Source organism: Gossypium arboreum, chromosome 10, assembly GCF_025698485.1.
Source record: "Gossypium arboreum isolate Shixiya-1 chromosome 10, ASM2569848v2, whole genome shotgun sequence".
NCBI lineage: Eukaryota > Viridiplantae > Streptophyta > Magnoliopsida > Malvales > Malvaceae > Gossypium > Gossypium arboreum.
Genome location: NC_069079.1, coordinates 3510759 through 3526120, shown reverse-complemented (window position 1 = coordinate 3526120; position 15362 = coordinate 3510759). Strand labels below are relative to the sequence as shown.

At 30.6% G+C, this 15362-nt stretch overlaps 3 protein-coding genes across 3 annotated transcripts; 1 reads left to right on the top strand and 2 right to left on the bottom strand.

The window, feature by feature from the left end:
- Positions 1 to 78: 78 nt before the first annotated feature.
- Positions 79 to 1041, bottom strand: LOC108489181 (chlorophyll a-b binding protein of LHCII type 1-like). The gene has a single exon (XM_017793514.2). The coding sequence runs from the start codon at positions 979 to 981 to the stop codon at positions 187 to 189; it is 795 nt and encodes a 264-aa protein (XP_017649003.1). The 5' UTR covers positions 982 to 1041; the 3' UTR covers positions 79 to 186.
- A 4938-nt stretch (positions 1042 to 5979) lies between these two features.
- Positions 5980 to 6866, top strand: LOC108487581 (major pollen allergen Ole e 10-like). The gene is made up of 4 exons (XM_017791952.2): positions 5980 to 6119; positions 6199 to 6227; positions 6297 to 6549; positions 6643 to 6866. The coding sequence occupies exons 1-4, from the start codon at positions 6056 to 6058 to the stop codon at positions 6666 to 6668; spliced, it is 372 nt and encodes a 123-aa protein (XP_017647441.1). The 5' UTR covers positions 5980 to 6055; the 3' UTR covers positions 6669 to 6866.
- A 1877-nt stretch (positions 6867 to 8743) lies between these two features.
- Positions 8744 to 10627, bottom strand: LOC108487580 (WRKY transcription factor 28-like). Its single transcript, XM_017791950.2, has 3 exons — positions 10053 to 10627; positions 9811 to 9957; positions 8744 to 9565 (listed from the first exon to the last, which is right to left on the bottom strand). Exons 1-3 carry the CDS (start codon positions 10457 to 10459, stop codon positions 9175 to 9177), a joined length of 945 nt encoding a protein of 314 aa, XP_017647439.1. The 5' UTR covers positions 10460 to 10627; the 3' UTR covers positions 8744 to 9174.
- Positions 10628 to 15362: the final 4735 nt, after the last annotated feature.

The following is a 15362-nucleotide window of genomic DNA, read 5'->3' as shown; positions in this document are numbered from 1 at the left end:
TGTCTATAGCGTCATGTGCTTCACCTGTTTTTACCATTTTCATTTTTGAAACAAATGGACTTGGAACAGTCAAAAAAATTGAGCACACAAAATTCACATTATACTTTCATTGATTGTGCAACAAATTTAAATTCACACCAACAAATAAAAACATAAACAAGACAAATCCCTTCTCACTCTCTAAGTTCACTTTCCGGGGACAAAGTTGGTGGCATAGGCCCAAGCATTGTTGTTGACTGGGTCAGCAAGGTGGTCAGCCAAGTTCTCCAATGGTCCCTTTCCGGTCACGATGGCCTGAACGAAGAACCCGAACATTGAGAACATAGCCAACCTACCGTTCTTGATCTCTTTCACCTTGAGCTCAGCGAATGCCTCTGGGTCATCAGCAAGACCCAATGGGTCAAAGCTGCCACCTGGGTACAATGGGTCAGTCACTTCACCGAGTGGTCCACCGGCAATACGGTAGCCCTCGACGGCTCCCATCAAGATAACTTGGCAAGCCCAGATGGCCAAAATGCTTTGAGCATGGATCAAGCTTGGGTTACCCAAGTAGTCAAGTCCACCCTCACTGAAGATTTGAGACCCGGCCTTGAACCATACAGCTTCACCGAACTTGACACCGTTCCTAGCCAACAGCTCAGGGAAAACACACCCAAGAGCTCCCAACATGGCCCATCTGCAGTGAATGACTTCGAGTTCACGGTTCCTAGCAAAGGTCTCGGGATCAGCTGAGAGTCCAGCAGTGTCCCAACCATAGTCACCAGGGAACTCACCGGTCAAGTAAGATGGTGGCTCACCGGAAAGTGGACCCAAGTACAAAACTCGGTCAGGGCCGTACCATGGGCTACCAGAAGGAACAGGCTTGGTGGTTTTCCTCATGGAAACACGGCCAGTTCCCTGGATTTCAGGGGTGGAAGGGGAGAACTTCACTGCCTTACCGGCGAATGATGGGGAAGAAAGAGCCATGGTTGTAGAGGCCATTGTGAAGCAGTTGATTTTGTTGGTGATGGGTGAGTGATTGAAGGGGCAATCCGATGCGTTTATTATATAGGAAGGTGAGAGTAAGGTTCCTTATCTACGTAATATCTCTATCTTTCATTTCATTGGAGCTTCCAAGATTTTGATGTTGGCCATGCATGTCCACTTGGCAATCTTTAATCCACAAAATTTCACTTAACAGGCTACCAATATTTTTTAAGGATCATAGGCTTGGCCACCATAGTGACGGAAATTCGACTGTTGAAAATTTTCGAAACCTTTTTGTTTGTTTTGTTTAGAACAATGAAGCAATGCTACAACAGGTAAATGGATTGTTTTGTATGAAAAATAATTCAAAAATAAAGTTTAAAATTTTTTTCAATTATAAATTAAATATAAAATCTTCACTTGTGATTCAATCAATATTTTTAGTGATTATAATTAATACACACAAATATTACTTGATAAATTAAACAACTCCCTTGATGTTGATTTTCTCTCTCCCTCCCTTTTCATTTTCATGGAAAAATAGATGGAGTTTTCATAGAAAGAAGTTTCTTTGAGCCATATGAAATAGATTTTCCTTTCTTTTGGTGAAGTTTATTGATGCTGAAATCATGGCAGCATAAAAATACAAATTACAGGATTTGAGTGGTTGATAATACATAAATGTAAAATATCTTACGAATAAAAATCTGGCTTAATTTGTTTTGCGGCACTATCAAAATACTTTAAATTGATGTCAACTAGTCAGTGGTGTTGGTCTAGTTTATACCAAGTCTCGTCCTTTTAACCCTTATAAAGAAAACTCGAAATTTATTTTTAAAAACCCAAAAATTTAATTATGTAATTGACTTAATAGTTTCTAAAAATACCCACGAGTAGTCTAATTATCAGTGTCGAAAACTATATGATTCATTAGGCTTCATCAAGAAACAAGATGAAACATAAACATAATCATTTCCATAAACATTAACATTATTTATTAGACAGCTTTTTCTCGTAACAAGAATTTCAGACCCATGCAATGAAACGCAAAGCCAAAGTGGTCCTGAATTTGAAACAGGTAGTTGCGACTGTTCCAAGTAGATATGATAGGGGTTATCCGATGTGATTCACGAGTGGCACAATCTCATTGGTTCAACAAACAGCACTGGAGATTTTTTTTTGAATACAAAATTCACCGTTCAACCCCCAAAATTATCCAACACTGATACGTGGTGTTGCATGTGCCAAGTAGACGTTAGAAATCAAAGTTCCATAATGTTTTGAACCAATAGAAATTCAGATATAGATAGCCTCAGATAACTATAATGATTTCGAGGTTTGAATTGATGGAGTGACCCCATTGAGTCATGGTAAGGGTCACAGGCAATTTCTGACCAGTCACAGTTATGGTTCGACACCCTCGAATCCTAAGTGCCCCCTTTTGACACCATTGCTATAGCCAATGCTACTTTACTATCCAACACCAACAGTTTGAAATTAATATATATATATATATATATATATATATATATATAGTTAAATTGAGAATCAATCAAAGTATTAATTTAGAGAAAGATAGTCGACTAGTTGAATTATGAATTAATTGATCGACTAAAAATTGATTAAAAGGAGTATTTTATTTTTAATTTTTATGAATTTATTTATTAAATTAATCAAACCAATAAATTAGTGATCGAACAGATCTAACTATTGGTCTAATTCTAAAAATATTACCAATAAAAAAGTATTACTTAAAATAATTTAATAAAAAGAACTGTGATATGGATAATAAAAATAAAGCTCATTTTATATATGAAATATATTTAATGTATTTTAATTATGTCGGAGTAATGGTGAGCGTCGTTAGTTAACATCTCAATGACCATTAAAGATGTATATCTAATTAGTTTAATCGATTCGATTTTTATATAATGAATAATCTACTAAACCAAATAAGTCACTAGAATTAAATAAACTGAAATGAATTTGTCGCCAAAATGAGTTAACCGAACCTAAATGAATTTTAGTTTTATTTTTTAATTTTAAAATTTGTTCTGAATTAAATAATAGTAATTCTTTTGAATTTTAAAATTTCAATTTTGACACAAATAATAATTATTAAATTTATTAGTTGATTTTTATGAGTAATATGTAAAAATAAAAAAGCTGTTATGACATTTCACATGTGATAATATGTTTACACTTAAAAAAAATCTAACAACTACTATTTGGTTAGGCTGGTAAGGACTAGAAAAATAACAAAATTAAAGTGCAAAGACTAAATCTACAACTTACACATAACATAAAGATCAGTAGCAAAATTTTACCTAATTTAAAAGAACCATCACCCACATTTTGTAGTAGATATGTTCAAGTATTGAACTATCCACCCAACTCCAACCTTGAAATTTTGGGAGAGTTTGTGTAAAAAAATTAGGTTTGTTTATAATACGAGCCGGGATCGGGTTTCAATATTCAAAACCCAAGCTACCCATTTTCAAATTTAGAATATGTTTTTCCTTTATATATTACGAATTTATATCATATGAGATTAAATATAAATATTTAAAAATATGTTAAGTAATTTATGTCAAAAATTTTAATAAAATACAATATATATAATGGTAGTAAAAAGTAAATAATTACTATATATTAATTAAAAATAATTATATTTTAAAAGAATAAAATAAAAATATGAGAAACCCTAAATAAACTTAGGATTAATCATTTACAAATATGAATAGCCTTAATCAAAATTTTCAAATCAAAATAACCATACATCCAACTCAACCAAGTTTATGAAATCTTTCTATTATTATTTTTTGAATAATCTCATTATAGGTTCTGATCATATCTGTTATTTTTTACACAATATCTAGAACTACCGATAGCTCCTCTCTAACCCATAAATAAGAAGATAACGCGCTTCAAATCACTCAAACTCGTGTCCTCCTACATTGATAACAATGCTTATGTTAATTAAACTGAGACTCAATCGACAAAATCCCTCTATTTTTAGAGCAGGAAGCATTGAGCTTCATTTATTGGTGAAGAAAGAAACATGAAGTTTTCAAGTGGAAATACAAGGCAGGACATAGTTTTGTTGGTGGTCGGTGGTATTTTATGCCACCAATAATAGTTGATGTCTTGTTCAGAACAGCTTGCTTCAATAAAGAAGATGGAATATGGTATACTTGAAGCAATGTTAAAATTTACTTGTAATGGTATAGTTGCAAGGTGTATATCTCAACAGAACCTGTCTATATCAATGTATCCCATCTGCTTTTATCTCAACTGGGATGTTATCCCTCACTTTAAACTTTCTTATTGTGTACAGTGGAGATGGATAGTTGTATAGGGTTTTTTTGGGCTTTAATGGAATTTCAAAATAACTGTTTTTTTTATCTATATATAAATTATATATTCTAAAATCATACACATTAATATATTATATATTTATATTATATATATGCAAGAAATGAAACAAAGTTGGACCAAACAATCTTTTATCTTGTCTCGTTATATTGTAATTCCTATTTATTAACGTGTAACATTTTGTAAATCCTTAATTCATATTTTCATTATTTATATGTGACGAGTAGGATTTGGGTGTCCCTCGCATCATTATATTTCTTGTATATTTACATTCTTTGTTTTTGCTTTCACGAGTACCAATTTAATTAAATTATTGAAGAAATCTATAATGTTTATATAAGATACCACCGTGCACCTTATTCAAGGGCTAAACTATTCATTTTAGTCTGAAAGTCTACTAGAAATATAAGAGGTTTGGACAAAAGTAAGTGATCTCATAAATGGAATTGGATTAAAAATTATGCACGTTTAAGATATGGGTCAAGTTTGTGACAAGATTCAGCCTAAACCGAATTAGTATGTACTTTTGAAATATATTGTTTTATTTTTACAAATTATGTATATAATGTTATAATTTTATAATATAAACATTAAAAATATATTAAGTTATCTTAATTTAAAATTTCAATAAAAATATAAAATAATTAAATATAAAATTAAAAATAATATAATTTATTTTTAAAAATATGAGTAAATTTAAAATGAATTTCATTTACAAATATTGATAAACATAAATAAAATTCTTATTTTGTTGAAACAAATATATAAAATACGTTAATATGTATATATATATATAAATTTAATCTCACCCGACGCTTACCAACAGACGTCCTCATGCATTATAACGCCGTTCTTGTACTTCCTTAATCATCAAGCAAGAAATTAAATGGAAAATATACAAAATATGACCAAAAAGACCTTTTCCTTAACCATTAATAGAAAAATAGAAAAACAAACAAATTAAGTCCTGTCTGGCAGTTATAGCATAATCAAACAAAAATAGCTTCTCCTAAAAAGAGTTTCCAAAACTTGAATATTTCAACTTAACCATGATCATATTGTTGATTTAAAGACAACCTGGTATAAGTGAAAAACATTAACATGTCACAGTTTTTGTTCCTCCAAAAAACTAATCTAGTCTTTAGTATTAAAACACTAATCCAAAAATTTTACTTAATTCTGATTTTCTTCTAAATATTTAACATGTTCAATTAGATGGAATATGGCAGCAGAGACAATATTTGATTCAGACATTTTACTCCCTTATCATTTCACCATGTCCTAAACCTGTTCAGCTCCTCGGTTTTTATGTTTCTGGATTATAGATGATTAATGTATCATAACTCTGAAATTAATTTTGGGGTTTGAAACCTACATTTTATGATTAATATATCATTAATTTTGGGGTTTGAAACTTGCATTTTCAATAATCATTACTTAAAAACAACCTTTTTATGACAAATTCACAAAGTCATTTACTAAAAAACCCTATGCTGTTTCATCTTTTGGCCTTACAACTTCTCTGTTAAACTGTCCCATTTAAGACATTTACAAACCTTTGCTAGTGCTAGGAATGTTTTAGTCTTTCATATCGTGGAAGCAGCAAATTATCTGGAATTAGCATTATCCACCGTTATATATTTGGACATTCATCTTCGTTTCTTTTTGTCCAAGTTATCTTTTTAATCAATTTTTACTTCCAACACAAACAGCAATGGTTAAATCACCTGTCTCACTTCCCCTTCTCTATTTTCTCCTCCTTTTGTCATTTAACTCTGGTATGTATCTTTTTCCCCATTTTCTCACTGTTTCTAATGGCTTCCCCATTAATCATAATTAACAACCATTTTCATGCAGGGATCTTGCTGAAGTTGGCCAATGGACAGGTAAATTAGTCAATTCTTTTTTCATTAAAAAAATACACAAGTTTTTGTAATGAAATTGTTATGTAACAGGTCAAAAAATGGTGTGTTGCAAAGCCTTCCACTGATGATAAAGCACTGGTTTCCAACATAAACTATGCCTGTGAACAACTTGGAATCCTTGGATTCAATTGCAGCCAGATACAACCAGGTGGAGAATGCTATGATCCCAACACTTATATCAACCATGCATCGTCTGTCATGAATTCTTATTACCAGGCCAATGGTCGTCAAGAACATAACTGTAACTTCCAGGGTTCTGGTCTCATCACTATATCCGATCCAAGTAAAACTTTTCTTGAACCTAATTTTATTTTGATACTCCATTTATCATTTGACATTGTTTGTAATTGTATTTTTTTTTTTTTTCCTTTTACAGGCTATGGAAACTGCCAGTATCCATGAAGGGTCTGAAATGGAATAGATGTTCTACATGTGTGAAGGTTTTTGGGTTTAGCGTGTAATAAATGTGTCAACATTTTATTTACATTTAGGAGATTGATTTCTGTAGTAGGTCCTTTGTGTGCTTATATATGATGAATACAGTTATGTTTTTATCATATATGATATTTATATGATAGAATAAAATATAATTTTTACTAATTTTTGCTTTATAGTGCTTGTTTGTGGATTGAGAAAAAAATTATTTAAATCATAAAAACTGAAACAATGTTGTCAAATTATATACAAAATTATTAAAATAGTGTACAATATTATTCAAATTTATTAAGAAAAATTGTCAAAATTTCCGTTTAAGAGATAAAATTATCAATAAAAGTTTTGATCGAGATGATAAAAAAAGAGTATAATTCACATTTTCACGCGCATATTATTAAATTATTGCACAAGTTATGCTCATAGATTTGTTTTGCGTTTAGAAAATGGGGTGAACACTTTTAACCATTAAAGCTAATGCTAAGATTCGAGGTCTTGAAATTTTAAGCACATATGTTCAAGTCCCACTTAAGTAAATTATGTATGAGCAATTTAATTATTTTAAGTTGAATTAATTATTCTGTTAAATACTTACATTAATTCATCATTTAATTATAAATTGTAATTTAAAAAAATACAAAATTATATATACTACGTGAAACTTATTACAAACAACATTAACAAATATTTTAAAAGTTATCAAAACTAGTAAATATCATCAAAATTATCTCAAAATGTATTAAAATGTATCAAAATTTATCACAATCATGTTTAAGATTACTTGTATCAAATAGATAGAAAAAGAAAAAGAAAGTTTACCAACATGTGAGGTTGAAAAATGGAAACGGCTTACATGATGTGTTTCTGGAAAAATGAGGAAGTTTAGAAGAGAAAAAGAAGGTTTGGAATAGTATCGGTGTATAAAATAGGGTCTTGGAGTATTCTTAGTGATATAAGTGGAAGTTTATATAGATGAGATGTGAGGCTCCCCCTACTATATTACTGGCCTCCACCATTAACTATGCCTGTGATCGCGTTAGAACCTTGGGATTCAACTGCAACCATTATATGGAGCATGATACTCTCATCAACCATTATGCTCTCGCCTGTCCCTTCCTTTGGTGTAATCCTTCCACATTTATAAGGCCCGATTTCCTGATTTGACGTGTTAGGCGACAATTAGATGTCATGCATAGCAACACTTTACCCCCTTAAGTTCGATATGTATCTTTAGGGTTATTCCTGTTGCGATCCCCCGAGCTAGCAGAGGTGGTGAGCTAGCGTGTGGCGAGCTAGCATTCCAGATTTCCGGTTTGTGAAGTATTTTTGCGGTTCAGGTTGTTAAATTTTTGCTGTGCAGCTTGCCTTATTGAAAGCCCTCAATTACACTATTAAGGTATATAAATCTATCTCCAAAAAGTCACTTTATAACTCTCTTTTTTTTCTTTTTTTTAATAAAGTAGAGGACAAATTGTTATATAATACTTCAAAAACCTGAAATCCATAATGTTAGCTGTCCACTTTGTTAGTTCAGGGGATTTCAGTAGTGATAACTTTAAGATTACGTGTCAAGTTTAAGGGAGTAATGTATCGTTATGCATGACACTTAGTTATCTCTTATCACTTTACATCCAAAACCATGCCTCATAAATATGGACGGATTGCTACCAAATAAGGAGTACAGGAGAGAAGATCAACAGTCATGAATTCGTACTACCAAATCTATGATCGTCATGTGGACCCTGACTGCTACTTTAGTGGCTCTGGTATTATAATTCTAACCCATCCACGTAAAAACTTTGTTAATCCTAATCTTCGTTTTAAACGTGTTATTTGATTCTCCATTCACCATTTCACATTGTTCATATTACAGGCTACGAATTTCCTTTGCTGCAGTAGCTACGCTTTACTTTTCCTTAATGTTTATCAACCTTTGTATCCTCCTCCTCCTTTATGTCACTAAAACTAGATACTACCCAAAATTTATTGTGATGATTATAGAATATATTTGATATATTCTACTATTGATTTTAAGTAGCTAATAATTGTTTTAAAAGAATATTATTTAAAACATTAATATCATTGTTGTACAAAATTTGTCAATAAAACTAAAGGAAACTATTCCCCCATTCTTCATTAATGATAACATCAAGGATGATGATATGAATAAACAAACATAAATGTAACTAATATGATCCATTAATATTACAAGTCTTCGATCCTCTTTTCCTATCATAGAAGCATACGAACATTTCCACTGAACACATGGAACCACCAGTTTCAAGTACAAAGGAAGAACTTTAATCCCACTCCCATATCTAGTCCTTGATGTTAGCCCTTTTCAAAACCAATAACTGAGGAATAATTCTTGGGCTCTAGATAAGTTAGATGAAAACGATAACGATAAAAGCAGTTAAATATATATAAATATGTACACTCACAAGGAGTAAAAAAAGAAGCGGAAAGAATGGGATATTCATGGTTCATGTTTAAGGAACCTGGTAGGAACCATGTCTTGGAGTAGCCCATAGTCAGAAACCTGACGGTGGTGGTGGTGGTACTGGTGATGATAAGGACTAAAGTTTTCTCCAAACATCGAAGCTGCTGCTACACCATTAGCTTGCTGGTTATTCATTTGATGAGGCGCCGCCATCTGCATAAACAATTCATGCGGGAAGCTCGGCCGCGCCGTCGCCGGCGCAAACATGGAAGGCGGGAACAGTGCTGCTGCGTTTCCTCTCAGTGTTGTGGGGAGTGGGTGGTTGTGTTGACCCTCATATGTTGTGATCACCGTTGATGGATCCTGGAATGATCTCTCAACCCTTTTCTTGACTGTACACTTCTGTGTAGTGCACCGATAGTAGCTCCTGCAAGTCACATATACAGGGAATTAATTCAATAATTCAAATCCATCAAGTTACTAATGACTTACAGCTAAAGTTTCATATATGTTGACTGCATCTTGGCATATAGTCAAAGAAGGGGGCGAAAAGATAATGCAATTACAGACCAAAGACTTCAAACAGGTTTCACTTTCAGACGTGATTTGCTAAGATTTGTTTCAATGTTTGTTTTTGGTTGTGAAATTAAAGAAAAGAGAAAGAAACCAAACCTTGGATATGGACTGTTCTTCACAGCTTTTTGTCCATATTTTCTCCATCTATACCCATCTTCTAGATGATCAACTTCACTTTTTGTCACGAAAGCAAATCGTGGTTCTTTTTGCTTTCTCTCGTCTTTCTTTTTAGCCCCTTTCATCCTTTCAGACACAACAAATAAACACAACATCAGTTAAACTCCATTGATGCTGTCTGTAAATTCTAAAAATAAATGGAGAAAGGGTTAGTTAGTTACCCTTTCTTAGGGCTTTCTTTGCTTCCATCATCAGACCCTTTTGGCTGCTTATCTTTGTTATTTTTCTCTGAATCTTCTTCACAATAAGCAGCCTCACTTGAGGAAGAAGAAATAGAAGAATTAGGGGTAATGGCCATAACTTCACTACTTTGTTGATTTGTTGTCTGATTCAAGCCTTCGATTGGAGAAGAAAACACTTCCGAAGATGACGGCGACAAACCGAAGGCTTTTTCGAGTGAACCGTACTCGTCAACCGAACTGTGTAAACAATCCGTGAAGCTCATATACGAAGAAGGATGATGATCAACCGACGCTGATGACGAAACCCTAAACATGTCGTCAACATGATCGTTGTGGAACATCGTACTTGCATGGTAATAAAACTCTCTAAATTCATGTTCCGACATGGTGAAACAACAATTTTAGGAACAAAGGAAAGTGAAAAACAAAGGGCCTCAAAGTGTTTGGTTTTTGTAATACTTTCAGGGTTTCATTACATATCTGATTTCATGTTCTTTGAGCTATATATACAGAAATATGTGTATATATAAATGATATATAGGAAGAGAGTGTTTAGCTTTGAATGGTACTTTGGCTTCATAGTCACTTTATAAAGGAGGGTTGACAAAAAAAAAAAAAAACCCTTCCAATTGGAAGAGCAAAAAGTGGCTTCTAGTATGGAAACATTTACTACCCAATATAATAACAATTTTTACTTTTGTCTCTCTTTACATTTATATTAAGAAAAAAATTATTTTTAAAATATATTAGATATAATTCGTACTACTGTTATGTACGACCAAAAATTGACACATATTTATATATAGTCCGTAAAGAAAATTAATTAAAAGAAAAAACTACAATAATTTATAAAACTAGTGGATATTTTTAAAAAATTAAATTAAAGTTAATTAAAATATTTATATTTTATTTGATTATGTTTGTAATTTTGTTTAGATGTACTTAACACAATGTAGTTTGGATTTTTGTGTAAAAATAATTTTAGTATGTTTATTTAATTATGAAAAAATAAACTCTTGTTAATGACAATATTAAAGGGGACAAACGCGCTAGAAGGGAGCGTGTGGAAGCAGAAACAAGTAATATCGGAGGAGGATGAAGCAGATGAAAGAGGCCGTGAGATAAGACCAAAAAAACAAAAAGGTGGTCAAACATTCAAACTGGAAGAACAATTAATAGTGTTTTGGAATATTAGGCATACATGTGGCATTATTGGTACCGGCATTTGACCGTAGCCGACACACTCCACGCGGCACGTGGGAGTGACCCTTTGCTGCTGCTGATGCCTTCCCCACGTCACCGACCTTTTCCCTCTTTTTTCCCCCTTTGCTTTCCGTTTTAGACCTTTGTTCTCCTACCAAATATTCTACAAACAATGTACGTAAGTAAAAGTATTATTGAAGTTTGTGTATTAAAAATTAAATTATATTTTTATTTAAAAATAAATAAATGAGTTTTATAAGATAGATTAAAGACTAAATTGATAATTTTAATTAAAATTTTTATCTATTTTTAATGTTAAAATTGATGTAATAATTGTATAACTCATTATGATATATAGAATCAATTTTTAACAGTAAAATTGATGAAATTTTTAATAGAATAACCAGTTTATTTTTTGATCTATTGTAGAATAATTAATTTGTCATTTTTTTAGTAGAGATGACAAAATATAGTCTGATTTTTGGTATAAGAATTTTCAGAGAACTTTTACCCAACTGAACTCAAACTTGAAAACTCAATATCAATCTGTACTTAAAATTTTGGCTCGATTAATGTGAATTTATATACAATTTTAACTTGATTTGATTATGGAAAGTTAATAACTCGAACTAATTCAATTCAAAATTGAAATGGTTTGAATCAAAGTTTATTCAAATTTGAAATAACTCAAACTCATCATATTCAAAATTAAATTGATCTGAATTTGAAATGACTCAAATAAAATTTGACCTAGACTTGAAATGACTTAAATAAGTAACCTAAAATGAGCAGAACTTGAATAGGTAATGGTTCGACTCTAAAAAATGGAGTCTCAAACTTGAACCCTTGAACCTGAAGGGACCTCTGAAATTGATTTTATTCAAAATGACTAAGAAACTTTAAAACTCAAAATTGACCTTATCTGAAATTTATTTAATTTAAATAACCGAGAAACATTATATATATTAAAATGCTCAATGAGAAAATACAAGTTCGATCCTTAAAGACAATATTGTTGAGAGAAAGAGCAATTACGAACTCTAAACATAGACAATAAAACAGATAAGAAGAATAAAATAAATAAATTTAATTTAATTTTTAAAAGAAATTAAAACACTAAAATATTAAAATTGATATAGTTAAATTGAAATAAAATTTATTTTCTCTATAATTGTAATTTAAACTGCATTAAACCCCAATCAGAGATCAAACTAATATCAATTAAATAGTTTATTAAAATTTATTCTCTAATAGTTTAAAAATAGAAAAATGTTGTAAGTAACAAAATATATATTATAAAATTGAAAGTAAGTTCGAGTTTACGATTTTAGTCAACCACGTGAAAGATTCAAAATGAAATTGAATAATCCCAAAGCTTTGTTTTATTCCTAAGCAAAAGCTAATTAATTACAATTAAATTCTATACATTTAGTCTTTAAAATTTAATTTGAGATTTCTACCTTTACCTTCTTTTTTTCATTATAATTAAAATAGTAAAATTTCAGTTTTCATCCCCTATGCTTACATTTCATATTTAATTTTTACATTTTACTTTCACATAAATTAATTTTCTATTTCTACAACCACGTTAGTTAATTTAAATAGTTAACCTTTTAGTTATTCTTATTAATTTTTTAAAAAATTATTTTATCAAAAAATACTTTATTAAAAAATAATTACGTCATCTATCAAAAATATTGAGGGTGCTAATTACTTGGACTAACTAATGGCATCACTTTTTTTCAAAGTTATAAGTTAATGGTAGAATTGCAGTTTCGATCTCTCTGTTGTACTCACATTTGGGATTTAGTTTTTATATTTTAATTTGACATAATTTGTTCATCTACTTTTATAATGACATCAGTTAGTCCAATGATTAACTTTATAGATTAAAATGATTTCTTGAATTTCTCTTAAAAGCACCTTTCTAACACTATATATATATATATATATATATATATATGGATGAAGTTGGAATGGGTATTTTTAAAAGAAAAAAATTGACCTCAACAATTGGATTAGAATAATTAATGATATCAACTATTTTGACAAACTAATGATATTATGTAGATGAACCAAAATATATCAAACTAAAGAATAGATATTTCTAAATTTAAAACATAGTCGAAATACCATAAGCATAATTGGATCTAAAACAATCTATTCTCAATACAATCATTTGTCCTTTGATTTCAGAGAAAGAATTGTATGAAACTGTGATTTCACGTCATCCCTATCTCTTTCTAATAAGAGAATAACAAATTAGATTTTTTCTCCTGATTTTTAGCATTTTTAGTTTGATTTGAATTTTTTCAGGAGAAAAAAGCTAATAATCAAGAGGAAAAATCTTATTTGTCATTCTCCTATTGAAAAGGTGTATGGATGACGTAGAATCACAGTTTTATACAATCTCTTCTATTGATTTAATAAAAAGTTTGATATTTATATAGAAAATATAGTTTTAAATTTAATTTATTTAGTATAAGTGATTATTAATATTTAATTATTGATATTAATTATTAAGAAAAAAAATTATAAAAAGGAAATCCCCGGGAGAAGGTGGGGAAATTATACTAGTTAAAATTAAAAAAAGGTTTGAAAAGGTAGGTTAGAACATTATTTGTAGCATGTAAAATGTAAATGCCATGCCGTAATTTGTGGATAGTTGTCTTCTAATAGGTTGTTTTGGTTTAATTAATTAATTCAATTTCAGTCAAATCTTTTCTTTTTCTTATTTTATTTGTGAGTTTGTTGGTCGACATTCATAGGATAAATGTGCATTTATCGCTACATTACATATATTTGTAATTTGTGGAATAGTCTTCTAATAGCATGTTCATCTGTCAGGCACTTCAATTACCAGTTTAATATTTTCATATTAGTTTATAAATTAATTAATTTTACACCACTCTTTGGATCGATATCTTGATTGATTTTTAGTTTACTTGGTCCAATCGATCAATCTAGTTCAATTTAAACAATACTGTTTTTAACAATTATGTTAAAATCAACAATAAAAATCATTAGTTTAATAATTCTTTTGATACAATTTTAACGTTTAAAGACTTAATTAGATTTGATTTTTCTATGAATAGACTTTAAAAAAATTCAAAGGTTTAATGGGAGTAGGGAGTATAAGTTGATATTAACTATTAGCACAAGTATTTTTATAAAGTTTATATATATTTAGGCATTGATGATGGTTTTATTTAATGGTAAAACGCAGCTTGCTAACTTTGATGTTTCATAATTAATAATTTTATTACATATATAAATATATTTTTCTTTAAACATTAATCTCAATATAAGTTATTATTATATCTTGTGGAGTGTGTCTCATATTTTGGATGAAACAGAGTTAACATCATGACGTGGAAGAGTCAATGTGTCGACGACATGACACGACACACGATGTTTCTACTAGAAAAAACCGACGTCCTAATGACGCGACATGTGACGTCCCGTTGAGTAGATAAATAACGTCACAATGTGGCGATGTGTTCCAATCAAACGCTGATATTTTTTCTCTTAGTTAAACTCTGATTTTTTTTTTCAATCAAACTCTAATAACTCTAGAGATATTTTAATAATATTAGCTCACGAATTTCAACCTATAAATAGGGCTTTTAGCAAACCAGCAAACCTAGAGATTAAGATTTAACAACACAACAAGAAAAGAGTTTAAGGTAATTTTGTGTTTTAGCCAGAGAGCTTTGTATTTTTCTAGATTTGAGGGTTATTTTTAGATTTTTTCTCCATCTTATACTCTTATACTCTAATAACTCTCATTCTTGTTTGTTGTTGAATTTGGGTTTATCCCCAACATATCTACTCTTTTTTTATACAATGCCTAAAACTATCCATAGCCCCTCCCCAACCCTTAAATGGGAGAATAATGTGCTTCAACGCACTCGAACCCATATCCTCTGACACTAGCAACAATGTCAATGTCAATCAAGCTAAGACTCAATTGGCATATATACATATTATAGATTCTTATCATATTTGTTCCTTTTATACAATGCCTAGAATTACCCACAACCCCTCCCCAACTCTTAAATAGGAAGATAATCCACTTCAAAGCAC

Bases quoted from the DNA above. Each gene is read 5' to 3' on its own strand.
- LOC108489181 (XM_017793514.2), bottom strand. From the start codon at position 981: ATGGCCTCTACAACCATGGCTCTTTCTTCCCCATCATTCGCCGGTAAG.
- LOC108487581 (XM_017791952.2), top strand. From the start codon at position 6,056: ATGGTTAAATCACCTGTCTCACTTCCCCTTCTCTATTTTCTCCTCCTT. The intron at 6,120-6,198 runs GTATGTATCTTT...ATTTTCATGCAG, and splicing joins CCTTTTGTCATTTAACTCTG to GGATCTTGCTGAAGTTGGCC. The intron at 6,228-6,296 runs GTAAATTAGTCA...GTTATGTAACAG, and splicing joins TGAAGTTGGCCAATGGACAG to GTCAAAAAATGGTGTGTTGC.
- LOC108487580 (XM_017791950.2), bottom strand. From the start codon at position 10,459: ATGTCGGAACATGAATTTAGAGAGTTTTATTACCATGCAAGTACGATG. The intron at 9,958-10,052 runs GTAACTAACTAA...TGTGTCTGAAAG, and splicing joins AAAGAAAGCCCTAAGAAAGG to GATGAAAGGGGCTAAAAAGA. The intron at 9,566-9,810 runs GTTTGGTTTCTT...TGTGACTTGCAG, and splicing joins AAGAACAGTCCATATCCAAG to GAGCTACTATCGGTGCACTA.